At 45.9% G+C, this 26410-nt stretch overlaps 1 protein-coding gene and 1 pseudogene across 2 annotated transcripts; both read right to left on the bottom strand.

The window, feature by feature from the left end:
• Positions 1-303: 303 nt before the first annotated feature.
• Positions 304-9376, bottom strand: LOC110567758 (translation machinery-associated protein 7-like; annotated as a pseudogene).
• Positions 8293-25931, bottom strand: PPP1R10 (protein phosphatase 1 regulatory subunit 10). Of its 2 annotated transcripts, XM_012433878.2 has the most exons (20): positions 25877-25931; positions 25129-25648; positions 18237-18354; positions 17527-17613; positions 17228-17363; positions 16322-16373; positions 14632-14709; positions 14321-14494; positions 13988-14093; positions 13774-13886; positions 13179-13279; positions 12774-12921; positions 12533-12691; positions 12188-12434; positions 11956-12019; positions 11318-11512; positions 11059-11134; positions 10703-10816; positions 9833-10543; positions 8293-9551 (listed from the first exon to the last, which is right to left on the bottom strand). In XM_012433878.2, the coding sequence occupies exons 3-20, from the start codon at positions 18341-18343 to the stop codon at positions 9442-9444; spliced, it is 2778 nt and encodes a 925-aa protein (XP_012289301.2). In that variant the 5' UTR covers positions 18344-18354; positions 25129-25648; positions 25877-25931; the 3' UTR covers positions 8293-9441. The 2 variants fall into 2 exon arrangements, with proteins under 2 accessions (XP_012289301.2, XP_064236696.1); XM_064380626.1 differs by lacking the exons at positions 25129-25648; positions 25877-25931 and having other exon boundaries at positions 18237-18816.
• Between the last annotated feature and the right edge of the window lie 479 nt (positions 25932-26410).

Here is a 26410-nt window from a genome sequence, read left to right as displayed (position 1 = left end):
CCTCTGGCGCCTCGGTGGCGGTTGGTCGGCGGTTAGCGCGGCTGGTGGTCGCGGCGGCCGGGGCGGATCTCGCGGCGCAGGCGGCGGCGGCGGAGGCGGCTCGAGCTTCGGGCTGCGCGCTCGCTCTTGGGCTCCTCGCTCGATCTTACTGCCTTTTTTTTTTTTTTTTTTTTTTTAACAAAAGTTTATTCTTAAATGTACAACAGCTCCAAGACAACACAATTCCAGCTGTAGGTGGCAAAAGATGCTATGGCAGAGAATACAGATGTTTAAATACGGATGAAATAAAGGGTCACCACCTCCTCAGGGACAAGAAACAGCTTCCTTTTTGCCAGATTTCTTAATTCCACCTGTGAGCAGGGGCCCCTTCCCCGTGGCCTTTGCTTTTAGCTCCTCGAGTTTCTTCTGCTCTTCTTTTTCTCCTTGAAAGCCTTATCTTCCTCATCCATCTCCTCGGCCTGCTTCTTGGGCTGTTTCAGGGGCTGCTTCTTGCCACCTTCCCGGCCTACTTTTACATTTTTAAGTTTTTAACTCGCTAGTGTAGATGAATGATACCTAAAATATATAGGAATGTTATTTATAAAGTGAATACCAATTGTTGCATTTCAAGTATTTGATCACTAGTTTCACTATTTCAAGCATAGTGAAAAAAAAGTATTTCAAATGCTCCAAAATAACTCCCACCCCCTGCCACAGCATAAATTTCATCTCTCTTTTTTTCCCTGTAAAGATGGGGTCTTGCTATATTGCCCAGGCTGGTGTCAAACTCCTGGCCACAAATTTTATCTCCTCCAGCGTATATATTGTTTTGTTGTTTTAATTTCCATGGCCTCTATAGCCAATCATAGATACTGTTAATGGAATTAATAATTCATCTACATGTGGACAAAAGTATGCCCCTCTAAAAAGCAGCATAGAAATGGAACACAAAAGGGAAACATTTACATGGTAGTAGATGGAAATTTCATTAACCAAATTAAATCTTTTTATTCATAAACAACTTATTACCTACAAGTGATGCACAAATGTTGGTGCACATAGTAAACACTGGAGAAATGTGTGTTTTGTTGTTTTGAGATGTGGTCTCCCTCTTGTTTCCCAAGCTGGAGTGCAGTAGCACAATCACGGCTCACTGCAGCCTCAACCATCTGGGCTCAAGTGATCCTACCTCAACTCCTCAAGTAGTTGAGACTACAAGCGTGCACCAACACACCCAGCTAATTTTTTTTTTTTTTTTGAGACAGAGTTTCGCTCTTGTTGCCCAGACTGGAGTGCAATGGCGCAATCTCGGCTCACCGCAACCTCCGTCTCCTGGGTTCAAGCAATTCTCCAGCCTCAGCCTCCCGAGTAGCTGGGACTACAGGTGTGCGCCACCGTGCCCAGCTAATTTTTTTGTATTTTTAGTAGAGACGGGGTTTCACCATGTTGACCAGAATGGTCTCGATCTCTTGACCTCGTGATCCACCTGCCTCGGCCTCCCAAAGTGCTGGGATTACAGGCGTGAGCCACCGCACCCAGCAGAGACAGGGTTTCTCCATGTTGGTCAAGCTGATCTCAAACTCCCGACCTCACATGATCCACCCACCTTGGCCTCCCAAAGTGCCGAGATTACAGGCATGAGCCACTGTGCCCAGCCGTCATGAGGGTATTTTAGAGGGGAAAAAAATGGAAGCAGAAAGGCAAAACAGACTGAAACAGCAGAGAGAAAAGTGCCTGCAGGGCTTGGTGAAGAAACATTATTGTAGTGAAATAGATGAAATGTTCAACCTATCTCCCCCTGCAAAAACAAGAAAGAAAGAAAAGAAAATCTTCTCTTTATATAATCTAAAGCTTTTGCATCCGTAAAAGGGAACAGGTAGGCCAGGCAATGTGGCTCACACCTGTGATCCTAGCACTTTGGGAGTCTGAGGCAGGTGGATCACCTGAGGTCAGGAGTTCGAGACCAGCCTCACCAACATAATGAAACCCCATCTCTACTAAAAATACAAAAATTAGCCAGGTGTGGTGGCAAGAGCCTGTAATCCCAGCTACTTGGGAGGCTGAGGCAGGAGAATCACTTGAACCTGGGGGGCAGAGGTTGCAGTGAGCCAAGATCGCACACTTCACTCCAGCCTGGGTGAAAGAGTGAAACTCTGTCTCAAAAAGCTGGGCACAGTGGCTCACGCCTGTAATCCCAGCACTTTGAGAGGTTGAGGTGGGTAGATCACAAGGTCAGAAGTTCAAGACCAGCCTGGCCAAGATGGTGAAATCCATCATCTACTGAAAATACAAAAATTAGCCAGGCATGGTGGCAGGTGCCTGTAATCCCAGCTACTCGGGAGGCCAAGGCAGAATTGCTTGAATCTGGGGGGCAGAGGTTGCAGTAAGCTAAGATCACACCATTGCACTCCAGCCTGGGTGACAGAGTGAGACTCTGTCTCAAAAACATAAATAAGAAAATGATTGAGCTCATTCTTAAAACATAGAAAAAAAATTAAGCTCTCTTTAAAGGTTCTTGTGGCTTGTTGAAGGAGATAGAAGAAAGAGGGTGAGAAACAGGCAGTAGATGGAACAAGAAAAAAAGAGACACAAGGCCAGGTGCAGTGGCTCATGTCTGTAATCCCAGCATTTTGGAAGCCCGAGGTGGGCGGATCATCTGAGGTCAGGTATTTGAGACCAGCCTGGCCAACATGGTGTAACCCCGTCTCTTAATAAAAATACAAAAAATAGCGGGATATGGTGCATGCACCTGTAATCCCAGCTACTAGGGGGTGCTGAAGCAGGAGAATTGCTTGAACCCGGGAGGTGGAGGTTGCAGTGAGCTGAGATCACCCCACTGCATTCCAGCCTGGACGACAGAGCAAGACTCCATCTCAAAAAAAAAAGACACAAAGTTGTGACCACTAGATTGTGTTATGTTTGTTTTTTTTTCTCTTGAGCTGTGTACTTCTTTGGTATTTCACGTCTTAACTTGGTCCTTAGATTATGTCTTCTCAGGTCTTCTCCAGTGCACAGAGCAATGCTGGAAAACACCCCTGCCCACGCACACACTGTTGGGGTCTGTGAGAACGGCACGTCTGCCAGGGTCTCTTGACCTGCAAGAGGGTCCCAATACCTGGAAGAGAGAGTGCACAGAAGAAAAGAATGATAGAAAGATGGGTCTGGAGGACTGACAAGGGGATACCTCAGTCAGCAGTTTATTTCGTGCACAGGGTCTCATTATATACTTTTCAGCGCACAATGGCTGACATCAAATCATTACAACAAAGGGGAACAGAACATTGCAAGACTGGGGATCAAGATAAAACTAGTACATAAAGATTGATCCAAAAAATCATAAAACAAACAGATGACCTTTTCTACTTACAGGAATAAGATAACATTTTACAACAGTCAAAGCAAGCGATAAATCTTGAGGACAACAATTTCAAATGGCATGTGAATAATCACAAGATTCAGTGAATGCTTAGTCACAAAGTTATAAAGCTAGCCCAGTACGAAAACTTCAAGAAACACAATGTCTAATAAAACCACACAGCCTTCACCCAGCCATAATATTAGGTCAGTGAGCCAGAGATAAACTTCTGCAACATCAAACTCCTTTGAGTTCCTTCTTTCCCTCAGCTCGACTGCCTCCAGGGGGGAGAAACATGTCTGGGCTCAAACTCCATTATGGCGGAGACACTTAGGGGGTCTCAACGCTGGAGTGATCCCCACAACACACCAAGCCCGGGCAAGGGGAAGGTAAAACTACCCGCTTTGGGCCTAAATGCAGTGAGGCCTTTAAGATATAGCAATAAAACATTGTTGCCCTCATGTGGCCAATGCTGGAAATAACAGCTGAGACACGTGTTCTAGGCAGTGTAGCAGCATCAGCAACTGGGAATTTGTTAGAAATGCAAATATCTCGGGATCCACCCTGACATCCATCCCGACTTACTGAATCAGGATTTTGCTGGATCCCACCCCCAATTTGTCTTTTTTTTTTTTAAGATGGAGTCTTGCTCTTGTCACCCAAGCTGAAGTGCAGTGGCGTGATCTTGGCTCACTGCAACCTCCACTTCCCAGGTTCAAGTGATTCTCTTGACTCAGCCTCCCGGGTAGCTGGGATTATGTTATGGGCACAAGCCACCATGCCTGGCTTGCATTTATTTATTTATTTATTCATTCATTCGTTCATTTGAGATGGAGTCTTACTCTGTCACCCAGGCTGGAGTCCAGTAGCGTGATCTCAGCTCACTGCAACCTCTACCTCCTGGGTTCAAGCAATTCTCCTGCCTCAGCCTCCCCAGTAGTTCATAGTACAGGCGCGCACCACCATGCCCAGCTAATTTTTTGTATTTTTAGTACAGATGGGATTTCGCCATGTTAACCAGGCTGGTCCCAAACTTCTGACCTCAGTTGATCTACCTGCCTCAGCCTCCCAAAGTGCTGGGATTAAGGTGTGAACTACCGCACCCAGCCCGTTTTTTTTTTTGTTGTTGTTGTTGTTAATTGAGATGGAGTCTTGCTCCGTCGCCCATGCTCGAGTGCAGTGGTGAAGTCTCGGCTCACTGTAACCTCCACCTCCCTGGTTCAAGGGATTCTCCTGCCTCAGTCTCCTGAGTAGCTGGGACTACAGGCGCGTGCCACCATGCCCAGCCTCAATTTGTTTCCTAATAAGCTCTTCAGATGATTCTGATGAATGCTAACAGACTTGAAAACCAAACCACCATTCTTTTTTTTTTTTTTTGAGACAGAGTTTCGCTGTTGTTACCCAGGATGGAGTGCAATGGCACGATCTCGGCTCATCGCAACCTCCGCCTCCTGGGTTCAGGCAATTCTCCTGCCTCAGCCTCCTGAGTAGCTGGGATTACAGGCACGCGCCACCATGCCCAGCTAATTTTTTGTATTTTTAGTAGAGACAGGGTTTCACCATGTTGACCAGGATGGTCTCGATCTCTTGACCTCGTGATCCACCCGTCTCGGCCTCCCAAAGTGCTGGGATTATAGGCGTGAGCCACCACGCCCGGCTCCAAACCACCATTCTTAACCCACATGCCAATATCAATATTTCCAACTGCCCCATATCTGCCACACAAATCCCAGTGATATATCCCTAATTTCTGGATTTCTGGGTGTGGTTTTTTGTTTTTGTTTTTTTTCTGATATGGAGTTTCACTCTTTTTTCCCAGGCTGGAGTGCAATGGTGTGATCTCAGCCCACTGCATCCTCCGCCTCCTGGGTTCAAGCGATTCTCCTGCCTCAGCCTCCCAAGTAGCTGGGATTACAGGCACCTGCCACCACACCTGGCTGATTTTTGTAGTTTTAGTAGAGACGGAGTTTTACCATGTTGGTCAGGCTGGTCCTGAACTAATTTTTATTTTTTAATTAGAAATGGAGTTTCCCGGCCAGGTGTGGTGGCTCACACTTGTAATCCCAGCACTTTGGGAGGCTCAGGTGGGTGGATCACCTAAGGTTGGGAGTTTGAGGCCAGCCTGGCCAACATGGAGAAACCCCATCTCTACTAAAAACACAAAATTAGCTGCACGTGGTGGCACATGCCTGTCATCCCAGCTAGGAGGCTGAGGCAGGAGAATCGCTTGAATTGGGGAGGCAGAGGTTGCAGTGAGCCTAGACGGTGCCGTTGCACTCCAGCCTGGGCAACAGAGCAAAACTCCTCAAAAAAAAAAAAAAAAAAAAAAAGGAAGGAAAAAGAAGAAATGGAGTTTCCCTGGTTGGCCTGTAATCCCAGCACTTTGAAAGGCCATGGCATTCAATCCCATTACTGGGTATATATTCAAAGGATTATAAATCGTTCTACTATAAGGACACATGCACATGAATGTTCATTGCAGCACAGTTTACAATAGTAAAGACCTGGAACCAACCCAAATGCCCATCGATGACAGACTGGACAGGGAAAATGTGGCACATATATACCATGGAATATTATGCAGTCATCAAAAACGATGAGTTCGTGTCCTTTGTAGGGACATGGATGAACCTGGAAACCATCATTCTCAGCAAACTGACACAAGAAAACAAAATCAAACACCGCATGTTCTCACAGGTGGGTGTTGAACAATGAGAACACATGGACACAGGGAGGGGAGCATCACACACTGGGGTCTGTCGGGGGGAAACAGGGGAGGGACAGAGGGGGGTGGGGAGTTGGGGAGAGATAGTATGGGGAGAAATGCCAGGTGATAGGAAGGCAGCAAATCACACTGCCATGTGTGTACCTATGCAACAATCTTGCATGTTCTTCACGTGTACCCCAAAACCTAAAATGCAATAAAAAAAAAAAAGGCCAAGGCGGGCAGATTATGAAGTCAAGAGTTCAAGACTAGCCTGGCCAAGATGGTGAAACCCCATCTCTACTAAAAACACAAAAATTAGCAGGCCACAGTTGTGGGCGCCTGTAATCCCAGCTACTCAGGAGGCTGAGGCAGGAGAATCACTTGAACCCGGGAGGTGGAGGTTACAGTGAGCGGAGATCACGCCACTGCACTCCAGCCTGGGCAACAGAGCAAGATAACGTCTCAAAAAAAAAAAAAGAAATGGAGTTTTCCTGTGTTGCTTAGGGTAGTTTTGAACTCCTGGGCTCAAGCCATTCTCCCACCTTGGTCTTTCAAAGTACTGGGATTACGGGTGTCACTGTGCCTGGCCAGAACCGTTGTGAGAGGAGCAGTCTATACTTACTCTTTTGTTTTATTTTTTGTTTTTTTGAGATGGAGTTTGCTCTGTCACCAGGCTGGAGTGCAGTGGCATGATCTTGGCTCACTGCAACCTCCACCTCCTGGCTTCAAGTGATTCTTCCGCCTCAGCCTCCCGAGTAGCTGGGATTACAGGTGCCCACCACCACCCTAGCTAATTTTTATATTTTTAGTAGAGATGGGGTTTCACCATGTTGGCCAGGCTGGTCTCAAACTGCTGACCTCAGGTGATCCACCCACCTCGGCCTCCCAAAGTGCTGGGATTACAGCATGAACCATTGTGCCTGGCCTCTTTTTTGGAGACAGGGTCTTGCTCTGTTGCTAAACTGGATTACAGCAGTGCAATCACAGCTGTGGCCTTGAACTCTCAGGCTCAAGTGATCCTCTTGCCTCAGCCTCCCAGGTAGCTGGAACTAAAGGCATGTGCCACCATGCCTGGCTAATTTTTTTTTTTTTTTAATTTTGTGTAGCGACCAGGTTTCCTTATATTGCCCAGGCTGGTCTCAAACCTCCTGGAATCAAGCAGTCTTCCCACCTCAGCCTCCCAAAAATGCTGGAATTACAGGCATGAGCCACTGAGACTCAATACTAACCTGCCTAAGGTCACCCAGCCTGTAGAGAGGTAGAGCTGGGACAATGGCCTTTATCTGAGACTCCAGCATCCTTAAGTTCTCCTCCTTTATCTGTAGAATGTAGACAAGATGACCCAAGAACACATCCTAGAGGGGACGATAGCCAGGATAGGACTGTTCTAGGAAGACACATAAGGCATGTTCGGGAAGACTCAGAAGAAAACCAAGAAAGAGCCCTGTGGCCGAGATCTACTCTGTATCCTAATGTTTTACGTACTTTTAAAAGTATTTTTCTTGCAAAACTTTGGTGGAAGTAAATTTTAAAAATAAAAATATTTCCTCACCAGTACTTAATAGAACTCTTAGGTTAAGCATTAGCTGCAGAAAGAGTAAAAATCAGATTCCACAGATTTGTACTAGTGTACCTTACACAAGTGATAATGGCTTTTTAATTTTTTTTTTTAAGACGGAGTTTCCCTCTTGTTGCCCAGGCTGTAGTGCAGTGGCACAACCTGGCTCACTGCATCCTCCGCCTCCCGGGTTCAAGTGATTATGCTGCCTCAGCCTCCCAAGTAGCTGGGATTACAAGCACCTGCCATCACGCCTGGCTAAGTTTTTGTATTTTTAGTAGAGACAGGGTTTCTCCATGTTGGTCAGGCTGGTCTCAAACTCCCAACCTCAGATGATCCACCTGCCTCGGCCTCCCAAAAAGCTGGAATTACAGGCGTGAGCCACTGTGCCTGGCCGATAATGGCTTTAAAAACAGTCCAGGCCAGGTGCAGTGGCTCACGCCTGTAATCCCAGTGCTTTGGGAGGCCACGGTGGGTGAAGTCAGGAGTTCAAGACCAGCCTGGCCAACATGGTGAAACCCCGTCTACTAAAAATACAAAAAATCAGCTGGATGTGGTGGCAGGCACTTGTAATCCCAGCTACTCAGGAGGCAGAGGTTGCAGTGACCTGAGACTGTGCCACTACGTTCCAGCCTGGGTAACAGAGCAAGACTCCATCTCAAAAAAAAAAAAAAAGTCCAAACACACCAGGGGTTAAATAAGCTGCTTCTCTTTCCACTGTTTATTATTAATGTACAAAATATACAAAACCAAAAGAAAAAGAAAATACTCATCCTCAAATCCATTGTGGCTCTAACCCAAGACCCTGCACAAGACCCAACCAATCCATTGTTTTCATAGAAAACAACTGATGCCAAAGTGAAGGAGGGGACTGGGAAAGGGCAAAATCATCTTGTTGAATCCACCCAGGAAGGCACCTGGTGGGGATTCAGAGGCGGTTGACAGGGTGAAGTAGCAGGAAGCCACCTTCACGCTGACAAGGTTCCAGGTAGGGGCAGGGAGTGCGGCAACTCCCAAAGGCAGTGCATGTAGTGTGACTTTCAGGCCCAGCATGCCGGGCACAAGTTGATGAGAAGCTGGTCTCACTGAATTATTTTCTCAAGTCTACAGACTAGCTGTAGTTGGCAAGGGCAGACCAGCACCACCGGCCTCATCTCTGCCAGCTAAACTTTCATCGGATGCAGATATGAGTTCACTATCATCAAACCTAGCAGACCCAGGATGCAGAATGGTTGTTCACAAAAAGTTCAAGGTCCCACTTGAGAAAGAACAGAATAGCCCATGCTGGGGGGAGTGGGGATGATGTGTGTTCCAGAACTCAAATCCAGCTGATTGAGCCCCCTCAGTGCAGTGGGATATACAATACCCCTTCACCATCTCCCCACCCCATGAATAATAATGAGCTTAACTGGGATGATTTCTTAAGTGCAGCTGATCCTGTGTCAAAGTTCTGTGTGCATATGGGGACCCACAATAGAAGGGTAGGGGTTTTCTCCAGGATAACCAGCTTTAGGTTCTCAGGCATTACGGGCAATACTGGAAACGGGTTTGGGGTACAGGGCGAATCTTCTCAAAAAGTGAAGCCAACTGGGTCTCCTCTTCAGCAGTCCAGGGTACAGAACATTACCAGTCTCTCTCCTCCCCAGACCGGAGGAAAATATGTACATCAATGCGCACCAGTGATCAGAAAACCCCCAGGAACCCAATCAAGTGGGAACTGAGGGGGCCGGCTCCTCATCAGCTGGGGAAAGGGGAAAATGGGCTTCACAGAAGCCATAACGGGGTGGAAGGAGCGAGGCTGCAGTCCACAGGGGTTGTGTGAACAGGGCAGGCAAATGGTCCCTAGGGCAGGGGGGGCCCATTGACACCCGGGTGGTAGAAGGCACAGTTGTTCTCATAGCGGCAGTTGCCCTTCATCATGAAATGTCGGCAGACAGGGCGGTTTGACATGTCTGTGGGAACAAAAGCAGAACAGTTAAACAGGAAATGGCTGCGGGCAATGCCAACACCCTCACCACCCCTGTCCATGGCATCCTGAGAACTGTCTTTCAGACACACGGTCTTGTGGATTTGTGGGAAGGGCAGAGTAGGAACTGCTATGCATACTAGGACACCAAGGAAATACAGGGACCTCACATTCTGCCTAGCTACCAACAGTGGTGACTCTCCCCCCCACTCCCCAAAATCTTGTATGGGACACCAAAAGGTGTATGAAGGCAGGGAGCATCCTCACCTCCTCCATGGCTGTGGCCTCCATCGTGCCCTCGGTGGCCCCCTCCCCCATGGCCAGGGCCATCATGGCCACGGTGCTCATGAGGAGGTGGCCCTCGATGGTCATGGCCTCGGTGACCAGGGACATCATGAGGCCGGTGGCCATGGGGCCCCCCGTGTCCAGGGCCTTCATGGGGGCGATGTCCACTACCGGCACCCATTCCTCCGCCAGGACCTTCGTGGGGACGATGGCCACTGCCACCACTGATGCCACCGCCAGGGCCTTCATGGGGACGATGTCCTCCACCCCCGCCCATGCTACCGCCAGGGCCTTCATGGGGGCGATGCCCACTGCCCATGCCACCGCCAGGGCCTTCATGGGGACGATGTCCACTGCTGTTGCCCATGCCACCGCCAGGGCCTTCATGGGGACGATGCCCACCACCTCCAACCATGCCCCCACCAGGCCCCCCTCGTCCATTTGGGGGACCGCCTCCAGAGCGACCTCCTCTGGCGCCTCGGAATGGAGGAGGAGGAGGAGGAGGAGGATCGTTTCCCCCTCGGCCACCTCGGCCTCTATGGTATGGTCCAGGACCTGGTCCTGGACCCCCACGCATTGGGCCACCCCTCATGGGGTCACCTGGGCCATCCCAGAAGGGATCACCTCCCCGGGGAGGGGGTGGAGGACCCAGGAGACGTGGACCCACTGGCCCACCAGGGCCTCCATGGGGACCTGTAAGGGAGAAAAGAGAGAGCATCAGCTATCTATTACACTCAAGAATTGCCATCTCCCAACAGAAACCACCACCTTCTGCCTTCCAGGCAATCCCATACTATTATCACATTGAAATTAGGCCGATTAGCCCATTCCAACCTCTTACTCACCACCTACCTGGCATAGGTCCCCCAGGTCCAGGGGGAAAGTGCTGCATGCCCTTGGGGCCCCCAGGACCCCCTGGTGGGAAACCATTGGCTATTGGGCCAGGGCCTAAGAGTCCATGTGGCACTGTTAATGAAAACAAGAGTAACACAGTCAGTATGAGCACTCCAGAAGACTGACATGATCTCCCATTTAGGTGTGCCTAAGACCAACCTGGCAGAGCAGTGCTCTCTCTGCCCAGTCTTCCCCTCCCATTTCCTGTATAGTGGCAACAGCCCTATACTCTTTCACATCTGTGAAACCCTGCCTCCCCGAATTCCACTGAAGGCTTCCTCCCCCAGGCCTCTGGGGCTGGCCCTGAAGATTACCCAGCATCTGCTTGATCTTGTCTGAATAGTCTGGTTGTTTCAGTAGTTCCTCTGAAGGATGACTGTTTGGGCTACCCTGTAAGAATATAAGAAGGCAAAGTCAACAGACAGAAAGGGTAACAACCATCACGAAAGGGAGAGTCAAAGGTTGGGGTAAGTGGGTAGATGTGGAGAACGAGGTAAGGTGAATCGGAGACAGAGTGAGGACAGCGTGCTTAAGGAGGCTCCACAGAGGTGGCGAAGGGAAGGGGGCGCATACCATGATGGAGGTAAGGATCTCCTGCACATTAATGCCTCCTCCTCCAGGGCCTTGGGGGCCCTTTCCAGCACCCATGCTTCCCATAAGATTGGCCAGAACTGGAGGCAACTTGGAGCCTCCTGCCCCATCAGGTGAGCCACCTGACCCCCCAGGTTCCAGGGTCTCAACATATGAAGTCTCATCCATGGAACACTCCTGAAAGAAGAAGAAAAAAATAATCAGGCCTAACTGAAAGAATGGAGACATTTTCTTTTTTTTTTTTTCTTCCTGAGACGGAGTTTCGCTCTTGTTATCCAGTCTGGAGCGCAAAGGCGCGATCTCAGCTCACCGCAACCTCCGCCTCCTGGGTTCAAGCAATTCTCCTGCCTCAGCCTCCTGAGTAGCTGAGATTACAGGCACGTACCACCATGCCCAGCTAATTTTTTTGTATTTTTAGTAGAAGAGACGGGGTTTCACAATGTTGACCAGGATGGTCTCCATCTCTTGACCTCGTGATCCACCCGCCTCGGCCTCCCAAAGTGCTGGGATTACAGGCGTGAGCCACCGTGCCCGTCGGAAGGAGACATTTTCTCATGAAAGATGCACCAAAATCAATGATCATCACAATCTCTATCATCACATAATATTGACTCACTCACCTCATCTAGGGGGATGAGTTTAGGGGGTATGGGCTCATAGGGCTCAGGATCAGGTTCATGAGGACTATCAGGAACAGCACAGGTGATGGAAAAAAGAATGACAGTCAAGTTATTAATTCAGGCCCTGAAAGTTCTTTCTAACCTCCACCCATGCTTAATTACCCCAAGTCATGTTCCCCTCAGGAGTGTCCAAGCACTCAACATCCCAGGGCACGAATCCCACTCTGCTCACCTCTCCTTGTTCAGGAAGAGCTCCTGAAGGATTCCCTTCTCCCGCTCAGCCTGGATATATCGCTCCTGACTATTGCTTCCGGGGGTGACAAGAGGTGATGGCAGAACCAGGGGCCGCGGGCACACCCAGGGCACCTTCTCCTCCATGTTGTCATGGCTCAGACGCCGGGCTGTCTCAAATGCATGTCGGTCTGACAGTATCTCTCGCTTAGCTGCCTCACCAAAGTCCTTGATCTTATTCACATTTACTATCGGCAAGGGAAGAAAAGGAAGAGGGAAAGTAAGCACAACCAAGTCCTTTTAAAATCCCCTAAAGACACCTAGTACATAGGAAATGACCTCTTACCTCGTTCAGTTTCATCCAATTCAAAATAGAAGTACTCTCTCAGTTTGCCCTCCTCAGGCCACGTCACAGTTTTCCTTTTCCTGCCTTTCCGGGTCAGCTGGTTAGGATCTCCAGGACTCTCCACCGGCTTGGCATCCAGAGCTCCTGGCTCCAAAGAGGCTGTGCAGAGAAGAGGTTTCAGACCCAGATTTCTCCTTTCCGAAACCTCCCCACCACAAACTGAACTAGTTTCTATAATTACCTGTATCCATGAGCTCTGGGACTTCAACAGGGGGAACTGGGGTGCCTGGACGGTCTGTGTCCATTGCCTCAGAAGGTGGTGCTGGTTCTGGGGAAGAAGGTTTGGCTGTGCTTGGTTCTGTGCTTGTTTTCCCTTCAAAGGGGCTTGGCTATTATGAAAGAAAAGCACGTTAATAAACTGACTGGAAAGCGAAGGGCAAGGCAGTTAGTCCAGCGTCCCAGGCACAATCCCCTAACAGTTCTTGTATAAAGGAAGACTCTGTCTCCAATATGGTCTCACCTGCACCAGTCTATATCCAAGACAAAATGCCTCTTGTTCTCCTCCCCGACAACTCCTGGCTGCTGTGCCCTTTCTTCTACTTTACCTTTTATACTGTCACTGAAACCTACTTCTTGGAGCCCATACCTTGGCAGCTGTAGGTGACAGCACTTTTTTCTTCTTCTTAATTTTGATGCCTGGAACAGGGGCTGAATTGAGAGCATCCAGAAAGCCGAGGCCCTCCATAGCTACAAAAGGAAAGAGCATCAAATAGCATCATCAGACCTCCTTCGTAAGCCTACACTTGCAAACACATTCCAGGCATAAAATGGGCCAATGAAGACCGTGCCTCAACTGAGAATACGATAAGCTCAAGAGGACCAGGAAGCACATGCAGGATTCACACAGGACATTCTTGTTATTCTAGGTCTCTCTTGGCAGACAAGCCATAGCTTTGGATGTGAATTAGAGCTCAGGTAACTGATGAAATGAACACGACAGATCACCAGGTGCCCCTGACCAGTCACAGAATGGCACATCCCCCCATCTTATCTCTAAAATAACTCCTAAGTGACCCCTGAAACAGGAGCTCCAGGGGTACAAAAAGTAAGGGATACCAAGAAATCAAAGGAAAATGGAGGGAAATAATAAGAGAAGGGAAAAAAACTTCTCATTTCTGGGGACATTTGTTCCCATGATAAGAGTCTGCTAATTCAAAGTACATCTCCCACTTTAGACTCACGCTGTGGTGGGATGATCTTCACTTTGATCTCTTTGGTGGCATTAGGTGTTGTGTTGAGTGGCTTGTATTTCTTCTCTGCAGGGGGGACAGCATCTCCTGGGGTAGCTGTGTTGCTGTCAAAAGAAGAACTGTCATCAACATCTGACTCACCTACCTCTTGCTCCCTTGTGTCCACAGATCCACCCCATTCAGAACCTGAGAACATGAGCCATACCTCTGACGTCTGAGGGGGATGGGTTTAAGGTTGTACTTGTCAGAAACCACCACTGTGCTGGCGTTCTTCTTCACAGGCACCAAGGATGGTGTCTCCAGCTCTAGTCCTGGGGAAAGAAGCATGGTGTGGACAGTTGAACTCAAACCCCCAGGCCGCTGAATTTTCCTCCCTGTTCTCACCCACAAATGTTCTTCTAGCCTTGTAACCAAAGCTTCTTCTGCTAGTCTTCCCTCTTCCTTACAATTAACATATCACACATCAAATGATTCCCCCATAAGGCTCTGGGAGTGCACATGTCCACGAATGCTCCCGAGGCCAGCCGCCAAGTCTTACCAGTGGAACGGAACTTGGCATGACTGGGTGCTGTGGTTCGAAGAGACTTGGGCTTCTCCCTCTTCTTCTCTGGGGCCTCCTCAGCCCGGGTCTCAGCCTTCACCTCAGTCAAAGGTCGCTCAGGAGGGGTAGTTCGACTCTTCCCCTCATCTTTACGTTTCTTCTTATCTTTCTCTGTTGTGAAAAAACAAAGCAGAAAAGGATTTTATTTAGATAAACACTGTCAGAGGTAAAGCAGATTAGGAGCACCTAAAGGCCACATCCCAATAGGAAACAAAGAAATATAAAGGATAAAGGACTAAGGAGCTCACCAGCAGGCTGGGTACTGCTCTGAGAGCGGATGACAGCCATCCAGTCGCTGACAAGGACTGAGGCCAGTTTCCGGAGCTCTGCAGGTGAGAGAAAGGGGAAATGCCTCAATAATGTAAATTATCATTCTTCTAGGAACAGAAAATGGGAAGTTTGAGAAAATACTGTGAAAATCTGTGCAATGGAGAAAGTAACCCAAATGTTTTAAGAACATGAGATATGCTTAAAAACCAAGCTCTTAAAAAATGGAACAATGAATTAGAATTGTGCTCTACTCAAGATTAACTTTCAACTCTGATGCTATCATACCACTATGGAGTAAAAAGACTTTTTATTTAAGAATATGTGGTTAAAATCTACATTAGTAAAACACTACACACTGGGTTCAGTGTACACTGCTCGGGTGCCCTGACCCTTGGTTCTGCCATCACCTCTTGTACCAAAATCTCAGAAATTACCATTAAAGAGCTTATATATGTAACCAAAATCCACCAGTTCCTTAAAAACTAATATTTTTTTAAAAAGCTCCACTAGTTGCTTTACATATAATTCACCTAATTGTTACGACAATCTGAAAACTTTTTATTTTCTTTTATAGATGAGAAAACAAGAAGTAAAGTTTGTTTCTAAATACATGAAAAAATACTTTGTAGCTCTTTCCTTTTGTACTTGGCAAGTAACATCTTTGATATATGGTACCTCTCTTCTGGCCAACATTTCCACCTATAGACTCATTTCATAATTTATCATACAGTAGTAAGATTTTCATAGAACATTAAAACCTCACTTTTAAAACAGTCACACAATGGGCAATTTCTATACCTAAGCCAACATGAACAAACTTCAATGCAGGAATATCCTAAAACCTTTTTGGAGCAACTGATACTATGATCCAGTGAGACTTAACTACAGTCGACAGGGAATATACAAATTTCAATGAATGATGGAAATTAAATCCATATTCAGAGAGGGCAGCACAATTAAGCCAGTTGGAAACAGATTACTGTTCACTTGGTGGGAAACTAGTATCTAGTGCTCCTGGCTCACGCCCTGGGTAGAGATAAAGGAAACTCTTAATTTCTAAAGGAGACAGGTTTTGTCTTCAAGCCAGAACTGTATGGTCCTTGCCAGAAGCTCCACAACCCTTTAAGAAAAGGAAAGAATCAGAACTTTGATATACTCCAAAAGTCAAGATTTTGCCCATCTCCTACAAGAATGTGTTTAATGGTAGAACTAGAACTAATAAATTTATTGTTAGGAAAACAGATACTGAAGGTCCCAGAATATTATAGTTAGAAAAACAGTTCCACTGGAGGCTTTTTAAGGGGAAAAAAAAGAGAAAATAAGAAAAGCAGAAGTAAACAACGACGAGATACTCTAGGATGATACTATCTCCTACAGTGAATTTTAAGTGTATGTGTTTTATACCAAGCAATCTTAGGAATCAGCTTCCGGTTAAAGTATGGCACCTTTTATATTCAACGACAAAATAATGAACAATTTCCACTTGGAAATGAGAACAGGAAAGAGGGTACAGGTTAGAGGAACTTTGTCTTTAAAAGAAGGAAAAAAGCAAGGTGAGATACAAAAAGGAAAGAAGTGAAGGGACAATCTAAGGATGGGAAGAGGTATGAAGGTAATTAAGTGGAGGTAATAGAGAAAAGCCCATGAGAGGAAGGACTGGCACCCTACCTTCATCCTCACTTGACTTGCTCAGTTGCTTCACCAGTTTAGCTGTGTTGTTCTATGAGAGATGGGAGTAGCAGAAAGGTAAATGCCAGGAGAGAAGTAAGTCTACTTACAGCTAACAACCACACAAGTTACAATCCCTTTTTTTTGATACTGAGTCTCGCTCTGTTGCCCAGTCTGGAGTGCAGTGGTGCAATCTCAGCTCACTGCAACCTCCGCCTCCTGGGTTGAAGCGATTCTCCTGCCTCAGCTTTCGACTAGCTGGGACTACAGGTGTGTGCCACCACGCCCAGCTAATTTTTTGTATTTTTAGTAGAGACGGTGTTTCACCGTGTTAGCCAGAATAGTCTCGATTTCCTGATCTCGTGATCCGCCCGCCTTGGCCTCCCAAAGTGTTGGGATTACAGGCGTGAGCCACCATGCCTGGTCGCCACACACCAATTTTTCTTTTTTTGAGACAGAGTGTTGCTCTGTGGCCAAGCTGGAGTGCAGTGGTGCCATCTTGGCTCACTGCAACCTCTGCCTCCCGGGTTCAGGCAATTCCCTGCCTCAGCCTCCCAAGTAGCTGGGATTACAGGCACCCACCACCATGCTCAGCTAATTTTTGTATATTTAGTAGAGATGGAGTTTTACCATCTTGGCCAGGCTGGTCTTGAACTCCTGATCTCATGATCCACCCGCCTCAGCCTCCCAAAGTGCTGGGATTACAGGCGTGAGCCACCACACCTGGCCTGCCCCACACCTATTAAAGGAGATAAATTCAAACCAAGTCTTCTTATTCTAAATTCGTTTTTTTTCTGCCATTCTACCTCACGGACCAAAGATTACAGTCACACCAGTCAGTGTGAGTTTTTCATCTGTTAGACTAAACCAAAAAAGGAAGAATCAGGGTTTAAAGACTAAACGTACCTGCTTGAGATGGTCTACAGTGAGCGGCAGGTGCTGCAGGGTCAGTAGAATTTGCTGGAGGAGGGGAATGTTGTTGGTTGTCTTTGAATATGTTAGCCAATTGTTGAGAAGTTTGTAGCCACCGACGTCAATAAACCTGCAGGCAGTCAGGAGAGTCTATCTGTAATGCCCTTTCTGGGTTTTGAAAGTATCACAGCCCACAATCCCAGTCTCCCATTAATGACCCAGAAACCCCACGCCTCACTGCCCCCATCTTCTAGCTGTATCGTCCCATTCCAAACATCCAGATCCCCACTTACTTGACCAGTATTTCTGGTGAACGGGTCTGCAGGAGAATGTTCAAGTAAGTGCATCGACTCACCATCTTTCGTGCTTCCTTCATCAAACTGCAGGAGATGAGTTAGCGTTAGAAATGAAGCAGCCAGTATGTTTTCTCTTAGCAAAAGTGCCTCTAATCTGTGAACTGCCTAGAGATTCCTGATGACTTGGGACTTTGCTCCAGAGAGGAGGAGTGCAACATGGAAACTTATGGGAGAACAGACACTGAAGTCTCTGATCTGGGAAGGAAACCATCACTGCTTCCCTAACACACAGGATGAATTTCAATCTGCCTTCAGGTGATAAGGCTAGCCCTCAACAACTGTTCAAGACTGGCTTAGTTATTTACCCTCCCCTGGAAAACATGATAATCACTGAAGGAAAGTAACATTATAGGTAGGTGGAACACGAACCAAAGCAATCTAGAATTCCGTCACCAGGCTCCCCTGCTCTCATTCCAACCCATGGCTCCCTTGAGACTGTCAATGTCCAAATCTCCAGTTTCCCTTACGGTCAGAATCCAAGTGATCATCTTTTCCTATCCCTTATCCTAAAATTGTTGGATTTTAATCCTATTGCATTATCTTTCCCTTTCCATTCCAGAATCATTTCAAACTGCCTCAACTGCAGCCGTATTTTAACACACAATATTCTCTACTCACAATTAATCCAAAAAAGTTTAAAGACTCACCTGAAGATCTTGGAAATGCCATCCACACTTTTGACTTCCCCATCTCGGTTAAGGAAGCTATCCAGGCCCTTGAGAAGTTCCTTGGGGTCTATGGGACCTGAACCCATGATGGTGGTTTCTATGTTAAGAGGACAAAACAAACACAGAATAAATTGGTGGCAAAGACTACTCGTGTACACCCTCTAATAAACCCCATCTCTACATCTGACAAAATATGGTGATGAATTATTCAACTACACTATTTTTTAGATACAAAAAACACAGACCACTGTTACTACCGAGAAAATAGCCCTGGCAAGTTAAGCAATTCGACTGAAGAGAGCAGCACACTGTCCCTCCCTCCCAGCAGCATCCTTCCTAGGATAGCTGAACTGCACTAGATTGTTCTAGAGCTAAGACTCAGTTCTCATAACAAGATGTTCAACTCTCCAAGGCATTTTTTCCTATTCTTAAGTCCTGTCTTCCCTAGTTGCTGATAAATTTGGCTTGAAAAACAGCCTGTAAGCTAGATAGAAATTGGGCCAATCTTGGGTGTTTGGGCTAAATGTCTTGTAAGAGTTTATTCCTTTTTATCTTGGCCCATTAAGAATCATATTCAGGCCGGGCGCGGTGGCTCAAGCCTGTAATCCCAGCACTTTGGGAGGCCGAGGCGGGTGGATCACGAGGTCAAGAGATCGAGACCATCCTGGTCAACATTGTGAAACCCCGTCTCTACTAATACAAAAAAATTAGCTGGGCACGGTGGCGCGTGCCTGTAATCCCAGCTACTCAGGAGGCTGAGGCAGGAGAATTGCCTGAACCCAGGAGGCGGAGGTTGCGGTGAGCCGAGATCGCGCCATTGCACTCCAGCCTGGGTAACAAGAGCGAGACTCCGTCTCAAAAAAAAAAAAAAAAAAAAAAAAAAAGAATCATATTCACTACAAGTAGCCAGATATGTATCAGCTGAAGTGGTAGATAATAGAGAACAAAACAAAACTTGAAAACAAAATCCCTCCCCAAGGAGATCTGGGGGTAGGTCCCAGAAAGGGAGACAAATGGATGCAAGGAAATCAGGCAGGTCCTCTAGCCCTTGAATAGAACGTCACTCATTAACCAAACACTGCACAAGCTTTTACTGTCTCCAAGTTAAACTGAAGCTAGTAGTTTGTGCTTTCAAAAGCAAAGATGCAAATCTGGTCCTCTCCTCAAAATTCACACTGTCCAAGATCCCCTAGGAAATCCTAAAACTGAAAACCAGGGAAGCTAAAGAATGGAACAAATAAAGCCAAAGGCTAGAAAAATGCCCTTAAATTTTAAGCAGCTGTTTTAGACCAGAGTGGAAAAGAATTAGTTAAAAGCTAAGCTCCTTTTATGGAAGAGACAGAAGGGTGAAGCAAGTTCTAGGCCACAACTGAAGTTCCAGAAAGGTAATTCAGGATCAATAAGGTTCTAATTGGGATTTTTATCTACACTGCCTCTAAACACTTCCTTCTAAGAACCAAAAAAGAAGCCAGGTGCGGTGGCTCATGCCTGTAATCCCAAGCACTTTGGGAGGCCTAGGTGGGCAGATTGCTTGAGCACAGGAGTTTGAAACCAGCCTAGGCAACATGGCAAAAAAACCTCCTCTCTACAAAATATAAGCCGAGTGTAATGGTGTGCACCTGTAGTCCCAGCTACCGGGAAGGCTGAGGTGGAAAAATGGGAGGATTGTTTGAGCCCAGGGACATCAAGGATATAGTGAGGTGTGATTGTGCCACTGCACTAGAGCCTGAGAGACAGAGTAAGGCCCTGACTCAAAAACAAACAAAAACTACCAAAAAAGAAAACCATTTCAGCAATATCTGCCTTTGGGCAATAAGGTCAACACTGGGTAGCAAGGAAGAGGCAAGGCCAAAATCTTCCTCACCCTACATCTAGCACAGAGATAACAGACACAATCCCAGCAGAATGATAGAAAAATCAGTTTTTTACAAAGATGAGTATTTTTGTGTGTAACAAAAAAAAAAAACAGGTTCCTTGTAAGATAATGCAAATTAGTTCTATTTGTTCTCAAACAAAAGAAAAAACATAAGCATAACAATCTCAGGCTTTTAGTCCTCCCAATGAAAAGGTCAATAAATCTCCAAATGTGTAGGTCCTAACAATCTGGGCAAGCAAGCAGAGGTGGCAGCTGGGAAGGGATGGGGTAGGAGTACAATCTTGGCTCTGGAGATCATAACCTGTAGGCTGAACAGAGGGAGAGAGATGAGGCAAGAAACGTTGAGAAGTCACTGCTGCCCTGGAACCTCCACAAGTACAAGTGGTACCTGAGGTCAGAGAAAAAACATTCAAGGAGAATACTGGAGAAGATTAGACGTCCGTGGGCCAAATCCACTCAAGTGTGGTAATTATTACACACAAAAATAAAGGTATTTTTCCCATGTAGTGAGATACTACAAAGTGATCCATAGAAACTATAGAGATATGATAAAGGGACATATAAAACAGATATCACATCTGCTGGAAACTGGAAAAGCAATGAATGGGTTCCAATAATAACATGTCATAAGCAATCAAGAGACTAAGAAATTTTTAAAACTCTATATACACACATGTATCTACCATTAGATTCCCAAAGCAAAATATATGCAATTTGACAAAAGGCCTTGAATTAAACATCATTTCAAGCCAGTTCTCCTTGATTCAAACCCAAAGCTGAATATATATAACCCTGGAGAATTCCCTTTTGTATATCCAACTACAAGCTAAGCCAATAGACCTGCTACCCGTATTTCCTTCAAACACTAAAAAAAAAAAAAAAAAAAAAAAAAGTCATCTGAGCTCGAATGTTCCTTAAGAGGATGGGAGATGAGAGGAGTCAGTCTTAGAAAGATGGACCAGTAAGTATAAAGCTAAATTCTGTCCACTGCCCTCTGCCAGGAATGGGATCCAGGAACTTTTTTATTCCCATTTGTATAAACAGGAATAAAAGACATTAATAGTCAAAGGGAAGCTAACAAAGCAAAATTAGTGTTAAATATTCATTTTCCGTTACTTATATACTTTCTGGAAATATAAGTGAAATTTTGTCTCATGAGCACCAATCTTGATAAAATGTAAGTGGGTTTCCTCATGATGGCCTTCCTACAGGCAGATTAGTTCTTATTTAAAATTAAGGACCCCAAACACCTTACAACCTAGTTTCCTTACTTTGAGGTCAGCATATTTTGGAAAAAACCAAACAAGTTCCAAGGCACTCTAGTGGAAAGGAATGAAAAGTCCAACATTCCAGGCACAGGCCTACAGCAGAGAAGGCAAACTGAGTTGACAAAGGCAGGCAGGGGCCGTTGACTGTCGTAATATTACCTACTCAAGATCTGGAGCCTAGAATGAAAGCTTGAGAAAGCTTTTTGGAACCATAAATAATCCAGGGCATGATTGTCTTCTTTTAGTGAGCTATTTCCTTGACTGCAGAACATACAGAAGGTGGGGGGTGAGGCAGCAACCCCCAGCCTACCTCCACCTCATCCTAAGATATGCTTTTCTTTATGGAGGATGTTTTGGGGAGAGCCATGCTCTACTGGCACAAGGCACTGGGGAATTTTCTACCATTCTTACCAGAGATAAACGTCTGTGACAGACTCCTGCCTTCAAAATGGATTTTACTTGAGGGTTATTCAATTAAATAGGGTGAAAAAATATCCAGCATACCTAAAGTTATTCCACATCCATCACCAATGAAACAGGACTAAATTGGTTCAGGACAAAAATTCTGTGCAAGCCAGAGCCCTTTAAAAAATGGTAACTGTTTTCTAACAAAAGAAGAAAGGAGTCCCAAATTTACCTTAATTTAGAGGCACTTCTGGAAATGAAAATGATTTGTACCTAACCCCTTATGTTCCCCTTCCTTTTTCTTCAGTGTTTTAGGCATTTTTTAGTTTGACTCAATAGTGGACTGAATTATGTCTCTCAAGTGATTCATCACAAGGTCGTAGCTTTCTTCCAAGTAGTAAGCCCCTACCTTTCAAAGTAATTTTGCAAACCTGATACATGAGCTCCTCAAAAGCTTATCTGCCTTTCAATAAGGAGGCAAAATGATACATCACCCCTACTCATAAAGACCCCAGACTAGAACTCTGGCCACAAACTACAGGGATCAGCTTTTCAAGATTCTCTGATGCATTTGGTTCCCCTAGTAGACCTTGCTTCCCATCTCCCATGTTAAGGAAGACTTTTATTAATCCCCTGGCTCACTAGAGATCAGGAACCCCACTGGATAGAATGTTCAGCTCCCAAGGAAGATATGCTGCAGAGGCACATGGCAAACTGCTTAAAAGAAAAAAACAACAAAACAAAAAAAACTTGTGGTCAATAGACGTGTGGAAGAGTCTCTCCCATCTAATCCAGAAGTTTAAGTAGTAATTTGAGAATCTGTATCCAGTAGAAAATTAGCCCTAAGTCTCACCCAAGTCACCACAGGGCAGTATACTTTCCACTTCTGCCTAGAACCTCCACGCTTCAGTGCAGGACTTTTAAAAATGAAAATTATATGGAGAGTCTGATAAAGATCTGACTTTGAAAAATTGGGGGAAGAAAAGAAAGGAACCAGATACCCAATACCACCCTCAGATAGGGCATGGCTTCTGAGCATGCACCAAATGCCACAGCACTGCACAAGTTGAAAAATGAAGAGGACATTTTTTCATTAATGCTTTTAAGGAATTTCTTTTAGAAGGGAAGGAAAAAAGAAATTCAAAAAAGGTGGCTCTTTGGAAAAAAATAAATGAAAGTTGTGAAATGTAATACCAGAAAGGTTTTGCTTACCAGAAACCGTAGCTTGATTCCCCCTGCCTTGAGTTTACAACTGCCGCCTCCTTTCCTAAAGATTCACTTCTCATCCTAGTACCAATGTACAGGAACTAAGCAAGTGGAGAACGTGATACAGCACTGAATACAGAGTTTATCCCCAAATTGAGGTGGGAATGAGGGTGATTTAGAAGAAAGTCCTTAAAGTACCCACCTTCCCCCAGAGTCCCATTACACAAAGCGACCAAATGCAGGAGGCCCAGACTGGTTCCTGAGCAGAAATGGCACATTTCAGTGTCATTAAGCCCCAGTTTATCTCCAAGTTACTCTCGCAAGCCCTTGTGTTTTTCCCATCTCCCCCTACACACATATATACATACACACACACTCACACACATCCTCAAAGCTTCCCAGTCTTAGGTTTGCCTGTTTTTTCACCCCTGGCAGCTAAAGTGGGGAAAAATTACAAGCTGTTGTGATGAGAGGAAAGTGAAAATAAAAACTGGTTCTATAAAAACCAGAACTATCCAAGGAAATGGACAGCCTTCGTACTTAACTCCTATAACCTCTTAACCCTTTAAGATATTTTAAAGAAAATAAGGAAAATGTCTTCTCCCTAGCAGCAACGAGCACAGGGAGTGCAAAGGCATCTGCTCAGGGGTGGAGCTTCAAGAGGGTGGAGAGGGGAGGAAGCAAGCTGATTACATCACCTTTCAAAGCTGCTCCTCCCCCTTGACCAAGTTTCTAGGGCGGCCCTAAGCTCAGGATGGCAGAAGGGGGAGAAAAACAACAAAGACGGAGGGACGCCATTTTGTAATGGAGAAAGAGGACTCAAACTTTAAAAACCCACCCGGTTCTGCCGGTAGCTTCAGTTACATTGTAAAACACCTTTAGTAAAAAAACCAAAAGCGAGTTCCCCGTCCTGAATAATCTTTGACCTATTTTGATCAGTAAGAGCGTAGTGAAAATTACAGCAATTAAGTATCAAAAAGAACAGTTTTCTGCAGGGAAGAATTGAATTTGCAACGGAGGCTCAACCGGCTACCATCGACCACCCCCATCCTCCCTATAGAGGGAAAAGGGGGAGGAAGGACTTGGACCCCGCTCAACAAATAGGGTTGAGGTGGGAGGACAGGAAAAAAAAATGGGTCAAGACACAACCTGCAACGCCGCTTGGAAGACAAAAGGACAAGGAAAGTCGCCATATTGAAGCAGGGAAGAAAAAAATTCCTTTTAACGACACAAATCTTTTAGAAAGCTAGCATTCAATTGCACTAAATGGCTTTTAAAATTATACTCCTAAATTCCACATTTCCCAACCTTTCCCCCCTCTATTTAACTGTACCTCCCACCAAAAAATATCAAGTAAAAATGTTAATCATTTTTTTGCTTTTAAATACCTATGCAATCTGCAACAATTACAAGACATTTTTTACCTCCCCAACTATTATCTTGTTATGTACTGGCACTGATTATATTTTGTCCTAAATTAAGTGTCTTGCAATCTTTATTCCTAGATGGCCACCTATTTTAAACCACACAAATATACCCCAAGCAAATTACATTAAAATTGAGAGGATTTAACAGTCATTTAAAAAGTTACAGCGAGCTATTTCTCTGCCCATCTCCTTACCCTGCAATCTTTATGTACAGATTGCTTATTAATCTGGCAAATTGAAAGGCACCCTGCTTGTCTCACACACAAAGAAGTGGTACTTCTGGGCCACAAGATCCACCATCTCTTGTATGTGAGCTCATTAACCCTTTTGAAGACTGCTGCTAACCAGAGGAAGGTAACCATTCCTCCTTATATAACACGTATGGCTTTGGCAGTCTGGAAATTGGCTGAATTACCAAGGGTTAACCATCAAAATCCTCACTTGCTGGCCGTCCCTCCACCCTCTCTTTGCCTGCAGCAGGGCAGGGAAGAGATAGGTGGTAAGGGAGAGAGAACAAGACTGTTTAGACCCACAGGCCCTTTTTAACGGAGATTAAGTGACCAGATTGGTCCTTCTCCAGTTCTCTATTTGTTCTATGGTCTCATTTCTTCCTCTCATTATTTTTGGTTTCACAACGGGAAACGTTGATTTCTTGTTGCAAGGCTGGTTTTTGAAAATTCGACACTTACTATCCAATTTTTTTGCGACGTCAGCACCTCGGGCTCAGGGGGGAGGGGGTAAAATTTTGGAGGAAAAAAAATAAAACAACCAACCAGGACCCAAAACTCAATTATTTAGGGGGCCTCATTGGATCAAAAAGTCTTTTAAAAAAAATGAAGGCCAACTCAGTATTCATTTCCCCCCCCACCCAACTCCATTTAGGGAGGGGGGTCGCAGAAAAAAGTTCTGAGTAGATTCAAAAAAAGTAAACGCTGGATAAGTGAATTTGGGTGGTTTGGGAAGGGAGGGTGGTTATTTTTGAAGTTATGTGGTGACGGTCCTTCGGCCACAGATTTCAAGTCCCAAGCAGCGTGGGCTGGTGGGGTGGGCAAGATAGGTGGGAAGGGGCAGAAGACACAAGTGGTGGGCTGGTGGCTGCTGTTTTCCCTTTCCCCCCGCTCTCTGGATCCTTTCAAGGGCTTAGACGTTGCTGCGGCTTGTTTCTGTTTTCCTCGTGGCCGGCCTGTCTTTCTCCGAGAAAATTCAAACCTGGGATAAAAGGAACACAAGGGAGAAAGATGTAGTCAGTACGGGTTTTTTCAGAAACACCCAGAAATGGCATCTTTGTCGTCCCAAAACACATCTCTGCGTCCCAACATAAACACAGCCGCTTTACTTATGACGTAGATGTCAAATGAACCCATCCCTACCCCACTTCTCAGATCCAAAGACATCCGCAAAATTTTACCCACTAAACGACAAAACAGCCAAACTTACCTCTAAACGAACCCCAGAATGGCGGCCGCCCGCTCGGGTGGAGTATTTTATACCGGGACGCCGCCCAACGCCCCCAAACGTGCTAGTGAAACGCCCTTGTCGCGAGACATTGTACGCGAGGCGTAAACTCATTGGTCAAGCTAAATAACAAGTCGCCAGCTAATTGGCTACTATCCCTTCGCCTTCGCTCCGCCCTTTCCCTGGCACTCTCTTCCGCCTCCTTCCTGGCCCCCCTGTAGCGTGCGCGTGACCAGAGAGCTTAGCCCCTCCCTTTCCTCTGCCTCCGCCACTTCCGCCCTGGAAAACATTTCTCACCCATGATTGGTAGAAACGTATCGGCGCATGCGCACTGAGAGGATCCCGGTCAAAATCGCTTTCAAAATTGCTTAAAACGCAAATTCTAACAATGAGATCTAACAGTCGTAGTGACTGGTCCCGAAAAGAACTAATTTTGAGGTCTAATTCGATTGTGACGCAGTTGAAATTAGCTTCTCCCCGATGCCCTCGCTTTCACGCTTCCGTCCTGACGCAAAC

Source organism: Aotus nancymaae, unplaced genomic scaffold (genome assembly GCF_030222135.1).
Source record: "Aotus nancymaae isolate 86718 unplaced genomic scaffold, 86718_ANA_hifiasm-v0.15.2.pri h1tg000027l, whole genome shotgun sequence".
NCBI lineage: Eukaryota > Metazoa > Chordata > Mammalia > Primates > Aotidae > Aotus > Aotus nancymaae.
This window is presented reverse-complemented; position numbering and strand designations above follow the sequence as displayed.

Coding starts and splice junctions, on each gene's coding strand:
- PPP1R10 (XM_012433878.2), bottom strand. CDS start 18,343: ATGGGTTCAGGTCCCATAGACCCCAAGGAACTTCTCAAGGGCCTGGAT. Junction 14,710..16,321: donor CAAGTCAAGTGAGGATGAAG/GTAGGGTGCCAG, acceptor TCTCACCTGCAG/AGCTCCGGAAACTGGCCTCA. Junction 11,135..11,317: donor AGATCCTTACCTCCATCATG/GTATGCGCCCCC, acceptor ATATTCTTACAG/GGTAGCCCAAACAGTCATCC.